Here is a 17,335-nt window from a genome sequence, read left to right as displayed (position 1 = left end):
AGCAAAACTGCGGCGCATCTGTCCATCGCTTTTTTTCCTCTGTCTAGTATGGTCGGTTTTAAAGCTGAGCTGAGCGAGCCCAAGCTCAGCGTCACAAAGGTAAAAAGAGAAAAATAACCGCACAGAAATCAAACATAAACTGTATTAATGTGATTGTATTTACTTTACCTTTTGAAAGGGCTATTTATTTTGATTAAATGTACTGTAGGCTGGTTTTTATTGTACTCAGATAAGGGGCACGTTTCATTTTCTTATTTAAAATCCTCAGAATAAAAACAACATCAAAGATTGGATTACTTTATTGCATTTCCCTAATTGTATGAAAACAATGGAACATACTGGAATTCATTCATATTGTGATGAAGTTAAACTTGAGGCTGTATCCTACCACAGAGTAGTCTCGTGGTGCATCATTCTCCACTTAGTCATTTTAGACACAGATAATGCGTTCATTTTAAGGCTCATATACCGTCAGGCTTTTAATATATTGCGGCTCCAGGCAAATGTGCTTTCTTAAGTCCAATATGGCTCCTTTACCATTCTGGGTTGTTGACCCCTGTACTACACGATACAGCAATACCTAGTGGTGAAATATTAACCAGTGTCCCTTTAACTGTTATTTACAAACTAAAGTACTCTGGATATTGCTGGTCTAAATGAGATAAGAGTAGGGGTAGTTCAATAGTTTGACATGAGTTGGGACCAAAAAATATTCAAACTCGCTGTTAATAATGTCTGTGTGTGGAACGATTAAAAGTTCATGAGTCATAAATACATGTTTAATTTCTGTGTGTATTTTTATTACAAAAGTAAATAAACAGGAACATTTGGCAGATAAATAGAAAGACTAAAAAAAGTCTTGATAGAAAAAAGTGCATCTGAAACTTCATATTTAGAAGTGTCCAGTAGAAGCCAAAGCTCTTATTTTTACATGTAGCCATTAAGTCGCGCTAGCCTCCTAGCACGGAGGTCGTCAGATGTTAAGTAAAAACCGTATGGAGGCGGAGTCGCAAACTGAGGCCGGCCGTTTCTGTAGCGTGGAAAGCCGTTTGGATGCGTATACGGAGCTGGACCGTATCCTGGGCGTGGGGGACCTGTCAAACATGGAGCATAACATTATTAGCATTTGCACCAAGAAATATCTACAGTGCCTTGGGTATGTCTCCAAAGTTTTACACATCTTGAAACTGAAATATTTGCCCATTCTTCTTTAAAAACAGCTCAAGTTCCTTAGGGTTTAATGGTGATCGTTTGTGCACAACATTGTTCAATTTTTTTCACAAAAGCTCGAGAGGACTGAGGACTGGACTTTGGCTTGGCCATTTTTATACTTTTTTTATGCTAGCTTTATTCCATTTCGTGGTAGATTCTGCTTTATGTTTAGGGTCGTTGTTCTGTTAGAAGGTGAACCTGCGCCCTATTCTCAGGTCTCTTGCAGACTCCAACAGATTTTCTGCCAAAGTCTGCATTAGGCTCCATCCATCTTCCCATTAACTCTTATTATCTTCCCAGTCCTTGCTGAAGAAAAGAAACCCCAGAGCATGGTGCTGTCACCATCGTGTTTGACAGTGAGGATAGTGTTTTCAGGGTGATGTACCGTCTTACTCTCACGCCAAACATAACGCTTTGTTTTCTGCCCAAAAAGTTCAATTTTGGTCTTTTATGACCACCTCTTTCCACATGTTATTTGTGTCTCCCATGTGGCTTCTTGCAAACGCCAAACATGGCTGTTAATGGTATTATTTTAGAAAGGCCTTTGTTCTTTCCACTCTTCCATAAAGGGCAGTTTTAGGCATAATGCAACTAAGAGTTGTCCTATGCACATATTGTCTCACTTCAGGTGTGCATGCCTGCAAGTCATCCAATCTGATCATGCGCCTCGTGGTTGCTTCTGTGATTAGTTTTCTCCTTGTTTGGGCCGAAGATTTAAAAGGGAGAAACAGGTTTTGTTAGGTTTGCAGTAGTTTAATGCCCTCTCCATTTCGATATGATTGATCACACACTGCTCCGGGAGACGTGAAAATGTTGCGAAATCTTCTTCTATCCCATTCCTGCTTGGAACTCTCCACAACTTTATCCCGGACCTGCCTGGGGTGTTCTTTGGTCTCCATTGTGCTGTCTGTCTCCTTTTACAGACCTCGGAGCCCATCACAGAGCATGTGCATTTAGACAGAGATTTAATGACACACAGATGCACTCTGCTGGTTATTGTGAGTCATTTAGGTTGACAGTATATTATTCAGAAGTCAGTTGGCTGAGTTGAGAGAACTGGGGGACAACATTATTCGCAACACCGACGTTTCAGTTTTTTTGTTGTGAATATAAAAAAAAGTTAAACTAATTTGGTCCCATTTCACAATTGTGTCTCACATGTTGTTGGTACTTAGAACATATTTTCAGTGTTTCACCTTTAAATTTGTACACGCAGCTTTTGGGTGTCGGTAATCCAGGGGTAATGGAATTACTTTTCAAACAAACTTTTTTTAAAGGATCTAGAGACTGTAACAAAAACTGTTCTTCAGTAACGCGTCAAACACTGATCTCTATTGTTATGTTCGAATAAAAGCACAGAGTAACGACGTTACATGCTAGCATCTTAGCTTTCGAGTGCAAATTGCGATTGATGAGAAATATCACTAGTGTGCTCACCTGTTTCGTTGAGACTGTTCCTGATGGCCGCTGCCATCTCCTCTTCCTCAGTCATTGGACCCAAAAATGTGGACAAATAATCATCCTCCTCGTTAAGATAGTTAGTGGCACGTCGTCCGCTGTAGCCTAAGCATGTACAAAAAGCAATTGGCATGTATTAGCATAGAGAATTCAGTGTTTTTGTTTTTAAAATATTTCGATCACTGCTACTTCTGGCTTTCACTCTTTTCTTTATTGTTGTGGAGTTAAATACTGTACATTAGCTACCTTCTGTGAAAGTATTTATCTAATTAACTTGCCATTTTATTTACTTCTCTGAAAGTAAACAAGGAGAAAATTGCCGCCGGTGGGGACTGGTAGAGCGTGCCTTTGTTGAGCCTCACATCTCTTTTTTGCTGTTACGGTATTTCTGCCTAAAGTGAAATGCACTGGTGCTCCACTTTCCCCAATCCCAGATTACCGCAAGCGCTTTTATTTTCTTGTTCTGTTAGAAAGTGACTGATATTTTAATTTTAAGTACTGGTGTTATTATATACTAAATATCACTGTATTTCTTTTCCTTGATTCAGGTTTCGTACACCTTTATCATGGCCAAATTCACTTTCAAAGGCAATTTTCCACATTCTCCAGTACCATTAAATGAAGAAATCCGATGTGTATCATGTATTTTGCAGAGCCACAAATATATCTGTGATTTACATATGCAAGTTTTAATCTTGCATGTGCATCAATCAAGGCATATGATTTTTAAATGTGGATATGAACTATACATGTGTAAATATATTTGAGACAAATCCCTCCTATTAAGTATTGGGTAAAAATGATGGTAGTATGTACCGGGTAGCTTACATTTTCTGTTGCAGGAAGTTCTTCCCATTACAATTTACCACTGGGAAACGCTACCTTATTTCTTTTCACAACAAATATCCATAATTGATACATAATCCTTGGAGTACAACAGATGTCATAGTGCCCTGTTAAAGTGTAGCATGAAACAATCTTCTCGGGTGCAACGCGCAGGAGGCAATGACAAAATGTACTAACTAATGCCAGCTGCAGGTAATCACGAGTGAAGAAGAAATACAATAGCAAAGTTTAATAACCAGAGAGCAGCGTCGGCGTGATTTTTAAGCAAATATGTTGGGAAACATGGCAAAATTTTCAATCATTTACAAGGCACTTTACCAAAGATTCAAGCACTTTCAAACCTTGAAAACATTAGCCCTTATCCCAAACCCATAATGCTGTGAGTGGGGACTGGCAGAAGGCTCTTTTGTTGGGAGGCTTGACGTTCTGGTCCGTCCAAAATAAAATTAATGATTATGGTCGCGATCCATTATCCCCGGTCAACTATTGCTGAGAGCAGGGGCCAGCAGAGCATATTGTTTTCTAGTTCGGGCCTTTAAAGTGTGCCGTTTTGGCCCACATAAAATGAACAGCACTGTTTCTGCCGCGTGACGTTATCCCAAGTCGACTATGCTGAGGGCGGGGCCAAGAGAGCAGATTGGGGTCTAGTCCCTATTAACCGGGATTACAGTACCATCTTTTTGTTAAATTATATTCATTTGGGGGAGGGAACCATGCAAGATATAGCAAACACATAAGCCATTATTATATTTATTGTTCTGAAAACTAAATAAAAGTCATAAAAACATTGACACTGACTTACTAAGAAGTATTCAAATAGAGGTATAATTTATTTATTTGAATAGAACATCTTTTTCATCTGTTGAATAATTTTTAAAGATCGTGTTCAATGGGGAAAAGAAGATGTTTATGTTTAGCTAAATACAAACCTTCACGATCTAATATTGACTGTGGCCAGGACAAGGGTTAGATAGTGTGTATTATTTAGCGCCTACTAGTGGTAATTAAAAAAAAAAATGTAATTCATTTAAAAAAAAAAAAAAGAAAAAAAAAATACAAAAAATAATATATGAACGTACTTTTTTTCAAAAATTCTATCAGGTCAATAAATTTGATTTTATTTTATAAAACGTGAACCTCACACAGAGGGAGCTGACATAATTGTCCGCCATCTTGCTGCTACGTGAACAAGAAAAACAAAAACCTAGCAAAAGTCTTGAGGAAAAAAAATGAGAAAAATGGTACGGGTCGGTCATTTTAGGTCTCTGGAATTTGGATTCCTCCTTGTGCCTAGTAGCACTCATTTTCAGTTGTACTACACAATATCGTGACATTAAGTGTTCAAAAAACCACACTGTCCCTTTAAAGGGAAATAAATGATGAGCGTGTTACCTGAGGAACTGTAATGCGATCTGGACGTGAAAGAGGGTGACAGAATTTCTGGTGGAAAGAGCAAACATTACGATTATAGTACAATCTTTTCATATTTTGATGTAGTATCACATGATGAGCTTTACTCGGATCCTAAGTATGTGTTAAAGCTGTGTGTACATTTAGATTTACATTTAAAAGTTCGTTTATAAAGAAGAGTTGTGAGCCTGGGCAGCACGGCGGCGCAGTGGTTAGCGCGTGTGCGGCACAGTTCTGAAGTCGTGGGAACCTCCTGCGTGGGTTCAAATCCAGCTCCCGGCCTTACTGTGCGGAGTTTGTATGTTCTCCCCGTACTTGCGTGGGTTTCCTCCGGGAACTCCGGTTTCCTCCCACATTCCAAAGACATGCATTTCAGGTGAATTGGCCGGTCCAAATTGTCCCCAGGTGTGACTGAGCGAGTGAGTTGTCTGCCCCCGTGTGCCCAGCGATTGGCTGGCAACCAGTTCAGGGTGTCCCCTGCCCACTGCCCGATGATTGCTGGGATGGGCTCCAGCACCCCCGCGACCCTACTGAGGATAAGCGGTGAGATGAGATGATGAGATGAGTTGTTGGCCTTTATATTGCATTCTAGAATCTGTACAGAGACTTCTGGATTTCTGAGGGGCGGCACTGTTGAAAAAGCTTCATTCAGAGTTATTTTTCTGCTGAAATGTAAAAGTTGATGCATCACGTTTATCAAAAAATATCATTATATGCTCCTTTTGATATTATTTACTAAAAATAAGCCAAAAAGGAGCAACAAGATGCAAAATAGTTAAAGACTATCAATGACCAGATGTTACTTACACTGTAGCGTAGCGTTAGGATAGCTGACCTTCACTACCAGAAATTATGGGCTTAACTTGTATATGTCAGTTATACAGTCAAGAACAAGCTTGGTTGATACGTTGTGTAACATGTGAAGAAAAAAATCTTCACACCAAGCTCATGTGAACAATATGAGATTTTACATAAACAAATGAAGCACTTTTTATAATATTGTAATAACTTGCTACTTCCCCCTGTTACTTTGCAGCCTCAGAGCATCGCGGATTGTAAAATATTCCGCGATCTATTGTCCCAAATTGCATATTACTGCCAACAGGGGCAGACAGAGTGGATCTTAATTGTCCTGGCAGATTTTTTTGGCATTCTGTCCACCAAAAAGTGATATGGCCTGGTCCGTCTGCGATCCATTATCTCCAATCGAATATTGCTGCAAGCGAGGATTGGCAGAGTGCACTTCTGTTGAGCCTGGCAGCTCTTTATGATGTTACCGTATTTCTGCCTAAAATGAACTGCAGACGCAATCCATTATCCACAAAGCCCAGTTTGCTGCAAGCGGTTTAATTTTCTAGTTCTGTTGGCACTATGCAAATGCAGCTCCATTCTTCCCTAAATATAAATACCATGCCAATATAAAGAAATTTAGGTTAATTTAACAAAATAACTGGAGCGTAAAAAGTAATATCGGGAGAAAATTATCCTTACATTTAAAATGTTCTTGTTCTGTTGCTTTTTTTCAAGTATTATTGCACTTGTGGAGCCACTATCCATTATCCTCCTTTCTATATTGCTTTAAGGGGGGACTCGTAGAAGGCACTTTTGTCTGGAATTATGCCGTTCTGGCCCGCCTGAAAATGCAATGCACAGATCAATTATCCTTAGTTGACTATTGCTGAGAGTAGGAGCCAGTAGAGCGCATTCCTGTCCGGACCGGGCCGCGGAAGCTTGCCATTGTGACCCGCCCTAAATGAACTACATTTAGGCTCCTTTCTTCTTTGGTCACTGGTGACCTATTTTGAAAACAGGTCCGCGGGCACCTCAGATGTCCTTAGGAGGCACCACGTTGGAGACCACTGAACTAGATGATTACCAGTACATATTTTTGTAATTACCTGCACAAATCTTCATCAGCTTCTTTAGTGGTCCACAAGTGTAGAGGAGGCCAACCAGGATACCCGCTAGGTGACCAATCAAAGAAGTTCTAGTGAGAGCATCAAAAAAAGTTAGGCGCCCCCCTGCCGGGCACTTTATTCCATAGCGACTGACTTACCCTGGTGCCGTGATGTGGATCAGGATCAGCTCCACCCAACTGGCGTACCGATTGGATACCGGGATGCCCATGACATAATTCACACTACCAGGATGGTAGTGGTTGTTCAGGACCTTCAGTGCAAAGATCACTCCTGATGTTTCAAAATGAAATAAAATAAACAACAAATAAAATCACATTGTTTCAGGTTGTCCTATAACATATTTTTACTTAAATCTCTCAAAATGCTTTACAGTAATCCCTTGCTGTATTGTGGAAAACTTATCACAATGACGGCAAAATGAAGCCCCATAAAACAGTGAAGCCCTGCAGGGAAATGCTCCACACACACGTGGGGGCTTCAAGATGATTCATTTCCTCAACTACACCATCATGGGGACAAAAAATGTATAGCATGCTTTGTGCATGCAATAAAACTGTAGGGTGTAAAATATGCTCTGAATAAAAAAAAAATATATATATATTTATTTTTTTTGAAGAGCGTATTAAGAGAGTAACAGAGTAAGAGTGTATCACTAATTGTTCCGTTTTACTTTCTGTTCAAACAACAGGTGAAGAAGGGAAATAAACTGGTAAAATAGAATGCTCATTCGTTTTTATTTCAAAACAGTTATTGGACCCAGGTAGTTTCTTTTTGGCAGAGACTTGAATCTGCTTTTGAAAAGAAAACTACTCTTTCACAAACTACACTTTCATGTGTGATAGCAAGTTTGCAAAGCATTGGGAGCGCATTTTTGATTCCCAGAACCGATGGGGACTTTCAACTCTTGGGGAGTTTTTTTGCTGCTGCTGGTTTTGTTTTTATTTAAAGGAAGGAAAAGCAGTTTCCATCACGTCCAAATTATGGTGACAAAATATAATCTGAAGTAAAAACTGTCCTGAAATCATTTCTGCCCCCTAGTGCAATACATGCAGTAAGATCGTTTTTAAATTTATAATTTGACAGTATTGAGGATATTTGTGCAAAATAATAATAATAATAATAATAGTACAGTACTTGAGCCTGTAGATTTGGTCTGTTCTTTGGTTTGTATTTATAATAAGAGTAAAGGTGTTGTCTGTAATTTCAAAATGTGTTATTCTCTGCCGCCATCTGCTGGTGTAAAGTCATGATCGCTGCCTCGGTCAGTTCATTCATGAGTTTGTGCATAACTTAGAGTCAATATTAGATCGTGAAGGTTTGTATTTAGCTAAACATAAACATCTTCTTTTCCCCATTGAACACGATCTTTAAAAATTATTCAACAGATGAAAAAGATGTTCTATTCAGGGGCCACACGATAGAACAAACATTCTCTCGAGGGCCGGACTAGTAGATTAGAGGGAAAGAAAAAGAAAGAGAAAGAAATAAGAGAAAGAGGGAGAGAAAGCGAGAGAGAGAGAGAGAGAGAGAAAGCGAGAGAGAGAGAGAGAGAGAAAGCGAGAGAGAGAGAGAGAGAGAAAGCGAGAGAGAGAGAGAGAGAGAGAGAGAGAGAGAGAGAGAGAGAGAAAGCGAGAGCGAGAGAGAAAGCAAGAGCGAGAGAGAAAGCGAGAGCGAGAGAGAAAGCAAGAGCGAGAGAGAAAGCGAGAGCGAGAGAGAAAGCAAGAGCGAGAGAGAAAGCGAGAGCGAGAGAGAAAGCGAGAGCGAGAGAGAAAGCGAGAGCGAGAGCGAGAAACAGGTAAAAGACAGAGAAAAGGAAAAAAGGAAGAGAGAGCAAAATAAGGTAAAATGACACAGAGAGAGAAAGGGACAAAAGGGAACAAAAAGAGAAAAAGAGAGACAAATAGAGTGCTTTTTGAAAGTGAACCCCCGTGAAAAACAAAGGATTACTGAATGCACCAATAACCTGAGAATCCGACGGCGCAGGCGTCGCTGTACGACTGGTCTTCGGTCAGCTCAGTGAGCAACGCCTCCATCAACAGGTAGACAACGCCGGTGAGCAAGGAGAAAACTACCAGCACGTATGCGAACCAAGGTGAGCCAAGACGGCGCTCCAGGCGGCGGCCCTTCATGACGAAGGACACCATGTTGAAGTAAAGGTGCATGTCGTCCGCGTGGTGGAAAGGAGACATGAGCAGGCGGAGCCACTCGCCTGACCAGTATGCCCGACGGACACTCACGCACGCCTGCGAGGAGAAACCGTTGGTGAGGGTGTCACAATTCTTGGTTTTAGTTTGGAGTGTTTTCCCATATTTTTTTTTCAATGTCCAACGTGTGTCTTTCGAAAAATACAGTTATCCCTGACAGCTTCGCTTGAACTTGTGGCCTCAGTGCATCACAGGCAGAGAAATTATTATTTAAAAAGAAAATTCTTTTTTTTTTTCATTCATTTTTTTATTAAACGATCACTTTGTTTTAATAAAAGGTATTACCAGTCAGAATTATTTTTCACACAGAACGTGTAGTGTTCCTCTCCATAATTATGTAGATATGTTCCAAAATATTCCACACACCAGGGAACTCCATAAATTTCGTCTCAAGGTCGACCTATCTGGCATATATATCTATATATATATCCATATATATAATAATAATAATTAATAATTTCCTTTGTATTGTCATTCTTTGTAACAATGTACACAGAACGAAATGTCGATACACCTGACCCGTTGTAGCGAGCCGATGCAGCCGCAGCCAACAGAGGGCGCCGCCATTTATAGATATATATCTGCGCGATTGGCTGGCAACCAGTTCAGGGTGTCCCCCTGCCCACTGCTCGATGATTGCTGGGATGGGCTCCAGCACCCCCGCGAACCTACTGAGGATAAGCGGTGCAGCTAATGAGATGATTATAAACATATATATACAATGTTGCCTATTTTTACACAATGTTGACTATTTTTAACTCATATTGCACTAATACGATCCCAAAACTATGTAACATCCTACATGCCCACATTTCTTGTGTCAATATTGTGTAAATTATAACCTTTATCTTCTTTGTTCCTTTATATTGTGTAAAGTACAACCTTATCTTCTTTGTTCCTTTATCTTCTTTGTTTTCTTTTATCCTCGCTGTTAAATGTGAACTGGAGTGCCACGTCCTATTTCATTGTCACAATATGTTCAACCCATTTTGTTACAATGACAATAAAGGTATATTCTATTCTATATAACCTGTAGAGCTGTGATGTCATTGAAAGAACATCTTTAAAATGATGAATCCCATTACCATAACATGTGAGGCAACCTCTGAAACAGGCAGCGGTTGTAGAGTACAGCGTTTGCATACCACACATTTCTGCCTGGAGGGAGGTAGTTGTGAACTTTTGCCTGTTTTTTATCTCGTGTGTTGCGGTTGGTATGATTTTGTTAATGTTGGGGCTGCAGGGGCTTTCCTGTTTTGTGTGCTGCAGGTTGGCTGCCCACCGTGTGTTGTTTGGCCGGCTAGCCTGGCGTCAGTGCCGGTTTGGAAGTGTCCCTCAGGCTATTCCCTGCCGGCTTTGCGTTTATCGCCGTAGCCTTTGCTGCTTTTAGTTGTTGGTTCCTGGTTAGCGTGACTGCTCACAGCGTGTTTTTTGGTCGGCCAGCCTTATGTTTTGCCACTGAGGCTGCAGCCGCCTTTTGATAAAAGTCCTGGTTAGCCTTTGTTGTACTATTACTGCATCCACCTGCGACACAACGCCTAGGCGTTCTTCACAAAAATTACTTAAATTTTGGGCAAAACACTCAAAACCTCTTCGACTAATGACCACATAAAACAATAGGTAGACTGGCTTGCTAGGGTGCTGGTGTTCCTCTATTGACGCCACAGCTCAGGATGACAAGGACAAGACATGATGAATTCAAAATTAATTGTCTCGGAAAATAGTTGGAATATACCGATAAAATATAGAGAGATTTCATGCAAAAACCATGTATTATTTCCTTACGATTTGCATGTTTCAGAATACCTTTAAGTTTTCAGAGCTCAACTTATAATTGTATATTGTATTTTTTACTGTTCTACATTTCGTATGTTAATTTATATCTATGTTAGTTTACATTGTTTTTTCCTGATGCAAACACATTTACAAAGATTGTACTTATTTTTTCCAGAGAGATGCGTTGGGCCGTAGGCACTACTTTACAGATTTGCCATATTGAAAGTGGTGTCTTCCCCATACCTAAACAAGGGATGACAATATTTATGAATTTATTGTTTGCTTTTTTCTAGCTTTGTATATTTCTAACCAACCTTTATTTTTTATGATCTTATTTAAACGATAACACTATTTTAATAAATAGCAATTTTTGCCAATATATACAGTGCATCCGGAAAGTATTCACAGCGCTTCACTTTTTCCACATTTTGTTATGTTACAGCCTCATTCCAAATTGTATTAATTTAATCTCTTATCTCAAAATTCTACACAAAATACTCCATTATGACAATGTGAAAAAGTTTTTTTTTTTTACTTTTTGGGAATTTATTAAAAATAGAAAACTAAGAAATCACATTTACATAAGTATTCACAGCCTTTGCTTAATACTTTGTTGATCCACCTTTGTCAGCAAATACAGCCTCAAGTCTTTTTGAATATGATACCACAAGTTTAGCACACCTATCTTTAGGCAGTTTTGCCCATTCTTCTTTGCAATAAGTCTCAAGCTCAATCGGGTTGGATGGGAGACGTTTTTGCACAGCCATTTTCAGATCTCTCCAGAGATGTTCGATCGGATTCAAGTCTGGACTCTGGCTGGGCCACTCCAAGACATTCACGGAGTGGTTCTGAAGCCAATCTTTGGAGATCTTGCCTGTGTGCTTTGAGTCGTTGTCCTGCTGAAAAGTGAACCTTTGCCCCAGCCTGAGGTCAAGAGCGCTCTGGAGCAGGTTTTCATCCAGGATATCTCTATATATTGCTGCATTCATTTTTCCTTCTATCCTGACTAGTCTGCCAGTTCCTGCTGCTGAAAAACATCCCCACAGCATGATGCTGCCACCACCATGCTTCACTGTAGGGATGGTATTGTCCTGGTGATGAGCGGTGCCTGGTTTCCTCCAAACATGGCGCCTGGCATTCACACCAAAGAGTTCAATCTTTGTCTCATCAGACCAGAGAATTTTGTTTATCATGGTCTGAGAGTCATTCAGTTGCTTTTTGGCAAATTCCAGACGGGCTTCCATGTTCTTTTTACTAAGGAGTGGCTTTCGTCTGGCCACTCTACCATACAGGCCTGATTGGTGGATTGCTGCAGGGATGGTTGTTCTTCTGGAAGGCTCTCCTCTCTCCACAGAGGAACGCTGGAGCTCTGACAGAGTGACCATCGGGTTCTTGGTCACCTCCCTCACTAAGGCCCTTCTTCCCCGATCGCTCAGTTTAGAAGGCAGGCCAGCTCTAGGAAGAGTCGTGATGGTTCCAAATGTCTTCCATTTACGAATAATGGAGGCCACTGTGCTCATTGGGACCTTCAAAGCAGCAGACATTTTTCTGTATCTTTCCCCAGATTTGTGCCTCAAGACAATCCTGTCTCGCAGGTCTACAGACAGTTCTTTTGACTTCATGCTTGGTGTTTGTGCTCAGACATGCACACTCAACTGTGGGACCTTATATTGACAGGTGTGTGCCTTTCCAAATCATGTCCAATCAACTAAATTCACTGCAGGTGGACTCCAATTAAGCTGTAGAAAGATCTCAAGGATTATTAGTGGGAAAAAAGATGCACCTGAGCTCAATTTTGAGCTTCATGGCAAAGGCTGTGAATACTTATGTAAATGTGATTTCTTAGTTTTCCATTTTTAATAAATTCAAAACAAGTAAAAAAAAAACCTTTTTCACATTGTCATAATGGAGTATTTTGTGTAGAATTTTGAGATAAGAGATTAAATTTATACAATTTGGAATGAGGCTGTAACATAACAAAATGTGGAAAAAGTGAAGCGCTGTGAATACTTTCCGGATGCACTGTATGGTCTTCCTCAGAAGGCTGGCGTCCTTCAACATGGGTGTATGTTTTTTTTAAGTATTTTAGTATTTGCATTCATGTTGACTTCATTTTTAATGCAATATTTCCAGTTTTAATTAATTGTGTTATTTTTTTGTATTATTCCCTTTTATAGATTTATTTTTTGTTCTTTTTTAAAAATAGTTTTACATTTTTCAAATTTATAAGTATCGAGTATGTTTTTTCCTCTCAATTTCACGTTCGCGGACCCCTTCACCACCTTGGTCGACGGAGAACCACTTCCTGTAGTTTGTCTTGGGCAAGGACAATTTAACTCTAGTTGAATTAAATCAGATGCTTTTGGAAAATTAATTTTGTATTTTTCTAGTAATTGCCATTTTTCCCTGATGCCTCCCACACATACTGGACTGTCTCAGAAAATTAGAATATTGTGATAAAGTTCTTTATTTTCTGTAATAAATTAAAAAAACAAAAATGTCATACATTCTGGATTCATTACACATCAACAGAACTATTTCAAGCCTTTTATTATTTTAATATTGCTGAATTTGGCTTACAGCTTAAGAAAACTCAAAAATCCCATCTCAAAATATTAGAATATCATGAAAAAGTATACAAGTAGGCTATTCAACTAATCACCTAAATCATCTAATTAACTCGAAACACCTTGCGAGGGTTTCCTGAGCCTTAAAAACACTCAGCTTGGTTCAGTAAACTAAATCACAAGTATGGGGAAGACTGCTGATCTTACTGCTGTCCAGAGGACCATCATTGATACCCTCCATCAGGAGGGTAAGACACAAAAATAAATTTCTCAAATAGCAGGCTGTTCACAGAGTGCAGTTTCAAAGCATATCCACAAAAAGTCTGTTGGAAGGGAAAAATCTGGCCGGAAACACTGCACAACCAAGAGAGATGACCGCAGCCTTAACAAAATTGTGAAGAAGAGCCGCTTCCAGAATTTGGGGGAGCTTCAAAGACAGTGGGCTGAAGCTGGAGTCCAGGTATCAAAAGCCACAGTTCGCAGACGTGTCCGGGAAATGGGCTACAATAGCCGTATTCCCATGGTCAAGCCACTTCTGAACTCAAGACAACGGAAGAAGCGTCTGACTTGGGCAATGGAGAAGAAGCACTGGACAGTTGCAGAGTGGTCCAAAGTCCTCTTTTCAGACGAAAGCAAGTTTTGCATTTCATTTGGAAGTCAAGGCGCCAGAGTCTGGAGAAAGGCTGGAGAGGAGCAAAATCCAAGTTGCTTGAAATCCAGTGTGAAGTTCCCACAGTCAGCAATGGTTTGGGGAGCCATGTCAGCTGCTGGTGTTGGTCCACTGTGTTTCATCAAGTCCAGAGTAAATGCAACTGTGTACCAAGAGATTTTAGAGCACTACATGCTTCCATCTGCTGAAAAGCTCTATGGAGATGAGTATTTCATTTTCCAGCATGATCTGGCACCTGCCCACAGTGCCAAAACCACCAGTAACTGGTGCACTGACCATGGCATCACTGTCCTTGATTGGCCTGCTAATTCCCCTGACCTGAACCCCATCGAGAATTTGTGGGGTATAGTTAAGAATAAGATGAAAGACACCAGACCTACAAATGCAAATGAGCTGAAGGCCGCTATCGAAGCATCCTGGGCATCAATAACACCTCAGCAATGCCACAGGCTGATTGCCTCCATGCCACGCCGGATTGATGCAGTAATCCGTGCAAAAAGAATTCCCAACCAAGTACTGAGTGCATCAATGGACATTTTCAAATGTTTGATTTAGTTTTGCTGTTATAAAATTATTTTTTTACTTAGTCTGAGGAAGTATTCTAATATTTTGAGATAGGATTTTTGAGTTTTTTTTTCAGCTGTAAGCCAAAATCAGCAATATTCAAATAATAAAAGGCTTGAAATAGTTCAGTTGATGTGTAATGAATCCAGAATGTATGACATTTTTATTTTTTTAATTGCATTACAGAAAATAAAGAACTTTATCACAATATTCTAATTTTCTGAGACAGTCCAGTATACAGTAGTATTTACTTATCTCAGTTGGATTTTTTTATTTACTTTTCTGCAAATATTTAGCATGATTTAGTCTTCTCAACTTTTTATCAATTGGAAAACATTTTCAGAACATTAGTCAAGTTTTATTGTTTTTTTTATTATAAAAATCCAGTTTTATAGTATTGTGTTCCACTGTGTTGTTTTGAAAGCCTATTCAATGAATATCAATTTGGATCGGATCCATTCACGTACCTTCATCAATGGAGCTGCAGGAAAGAGGAAGAGATATGAATTGAGGCCCAGCACAGCCAGGGTGACTGGGGGAAGGTGGGCCAAGCCCAGCTGGTAGAGCTGCGAGAAAAGCAGCAGTAGGCCAAAATAAGAGTTTCTGTTCTGGCGCCTCATTCTCCAAAGCTGCCTTGATCTGTTTTGAAACAACAACAATAATTGTGACCAGTAATCCATGTTCATCCATGTGACTTGAAATGATAAATCCAGATCTTGGTAAAATAAAGGTTGTATAATTATAGTATTTTGGGTAAAAAGAAATACGATTCATATCAAATTTAATTTAATGTGGCCATGCATTAAGAGTAGAAGATGGCAGGATTTTATTTTTAAATAAAAGATTGCATATTTCCTTTTTTCAAACCTAAAACAAGGACTTTTAAGAAATCATAAAAATACAAACATATTATATTGAATTTTTTAATTTATTTTTCTCAGCAAAGTTTTAACTGACCATATGTGAAATTTGAATTAATTTGTAAAAACAACAAATGATATTATATTAAATTTGGTTAATGTTACAATTACAAGAACAAATAGGCTTAAAAACTGTTTCTTCCCAAGGAACATTACCACCCCAAACAAGCAAACAAGAGTGTGGAATATAAATAGGTATACATCTTCCATATTAATGGAAAAATGCTTATTCGTACTTTGGAAATGTTGCTGCTAATGTCATTGCACAATTTTCCATTGCACTATTGTTCTGATGCACTTAGAACTCGGTCCAGTCGACAAGGACTACCTTGTAAATATCTGCCTATCTGTCCTAACATTCTTATTTTTTTTCCTTTCAAGTCTTTTATTACATGTTTTTCCTTAAGTGACAAATCTGACCTCGTTGTAAACAGTGTCAATAGACAAACTCCAATAAAAAACAAGTCAAACGATCTAATATTTGTGTCTAATATTATTGTGTGTCTTTTATATATTTTTGCGTCATTATACGACATACTACTAGTAATTTTGCTTTTGTTATGTCATACTTTAATTCTCTCCATTTAAACTCAATCGAAACCTTGTTTATTTTTAAATGTCTTTCCAAGCTTTTCATAGAGCAACATGTTTATGTTTAACAGTGTGTTGCATCACGTTTCTAATAACGAATAAATACATAGTAACATTTTTTTTTAGTAATTCGGTTAGGTATACAAAATGCATTCTGTTTAACGTATATGTACAGTGACAATCTATAGAATTTACAGTTTACGTAGCAATGATCGTTCCAAGTAAAAAAAAAAGTACTAGTTCAATGACACAGCAAACCTTTTCAGATATATCAAAGAAGTTACCAGCAATTGTTTTGTATCGTTAGGTCAATGTAGAAATTCATTTTACTTACTTTTGACTTCTACGTTGACTTTTGAGCTAAATGATGACAGCGTTCAACCTGACGTTGCTCGAAAAATAAAGCAATGGATCCAGGAAGTGTGCGTCATCGTTGTGTTGGGACCGTCAAATTATGGGCATTTGGGAGACTTTCGGAGATTTTTTTCACTTTAAGTAATTTTAAAATAACAAGGGATTTGAGAAAGACAGTATTTACTTTGTTTACATTTATCAAAAAAAAGTATCTCCCGACGTTATTAAACCCAAACTCACTTTTCAACTCTTCGTGACATCACTTCCGGGTTAAATTTTGGCGCTACCTTTGACTTTTGAAATGTTTTTAACTGGTTGGTCTTTTTATAGCACTATCACAGCTCTTTTTTTTAAATTTATTTTTAATTTTAAGAATAATATTTCAAGGATTTTTTGTCATCCTTTTCAATTTTTATTATCTATTTATGAGAATAGAAGCGTCTGATGGTCACGTGACTTTTAAAGTGGCTGCTGTATTGGATTACAAGCAACAATAGAAAATGATGCAAATACAAATCGATTCGTGCACTTTACAAAGTTAAACGCGTAAAGAAAAGCAAAAAGTTAAACGTTTTTGAGACTAATGCTGTACTTCAGAAAAGTGGAAGTTATCCAACGTCCGACAAGTAAAATATTACTATAATTGCATGGGAGGTGGTAGGTCTTGGTCGCAAAGTCAGAGAAAAAATATGTACCCAGACTTAATAGAGCTCTTGAAATTGACGACACTCAAAAAAATTCGCGATGCCCGAGGACAAACAGAGTGAATAGTACAACACAATTTACACTATTACAGTGTGCACCATTAACCCCAGAAACTGTTTTTCCTCCATAATTTGAGCGC

The 17,335-nt window shown here is 38.9% G+C and overlaps 1 protein-coding gene across 4 annotated transcripts; it reads right to left on the bottom strand.

Annotated features, from left to right (window-relative positions):
* Nucleotides 1–772: 772 nt before the first annotated feature.
* rhbdd1 (rhomboid domain containing 1) lies at nucleotides 773–16,743 on the bottom strand. Of its 4 annotated transcripts, none has more exons than XM_088346280.1 (8): nucleotides 16,472–16,743; nucleotides 15,094–15,265; nucleotides 8,809–9,088; nucleotides 6,983–7,115; nucleotides 6,825–6,913; nucleotides 4,909–4,956; nucleotides 2,650–2,775; nucleotides 773–1,094 (listed from the first exon to the last, which is right to left on the bottom strand). In XM_088346280.1, the coding sequence occupies exons 2-8, from the start codon at nucleotides 15,244–15,246 to the stop codon at nucleotides 928–930; spliced, it is 996 nt and encodes a 331-aa protein (XP_088202406.1). In that variant the 5' UTR covers nucleotides 15,247–15,265; nucleotides 16,472–16,743; the 3' UTR covers nucleotides 773–927. The 4 variants fall into 4 exon arrangements, with proteins under 4 accessions (XP_088202406.1, XP_088202407.1, XP_088202408.1 ...); XM_088346281.1 differs by lacking the exon at nucleotides 16,472–16,743 and adding an exon at nucleotides 16,422–16,470; XM_088346282.1 differs by lacking the exon at nucleotides 16,472–16,743 and adding an exon at nucleotides 16,396–16,439.
* Between the last annotated feature and the right edge of the window lie 592 nt (nucleotides 16,744–17,335).

This window comes from Urocampus carinirostris, chromosome 10 (assembly GCF_059441175.1).
Source record: "Urocampus carinirostris isolate Australia breed hairy pipefish chromosome 10, RoL_Ucar_1.0, whole genome shotgun sequence".
Taxonomy (NCBI): Eukaryota; Metazoa; Chordata; class Actinopteri; order Syngnathiformes; family Syngnathidae; genus Urocampus; species Urocampus carinirostris.
This window is presented reverse-complemented; position numbering and strand designations above follow the sequence as displayed.

Excerpts from the sequence above, each read along its gene's own strand:
- rhbdd1 (XM_088346280.1), bottom strand. The coding sequence starts at position 15,246 with ATGAGGCGCCAGAACAGAAACTCTTATTTTGGCCTACTGCTGCTTTTC. Across the intron at positions 9,089-15,093 it reads CTGCAGCTCCATTGATGAAG|GCGTGCGTGAGTGTCCGTCG; the intron begins GTACGTGAATGG and ends TTCTCCTCGCAG. Across the intron at positions 7,116-8,808 it reads CTGCGCCGTCGGATTCTCAG|GAGTGATCTTTGCACTGAAG; the intron begins GTTATTGGTGCA and ends TTGAAACATCAG.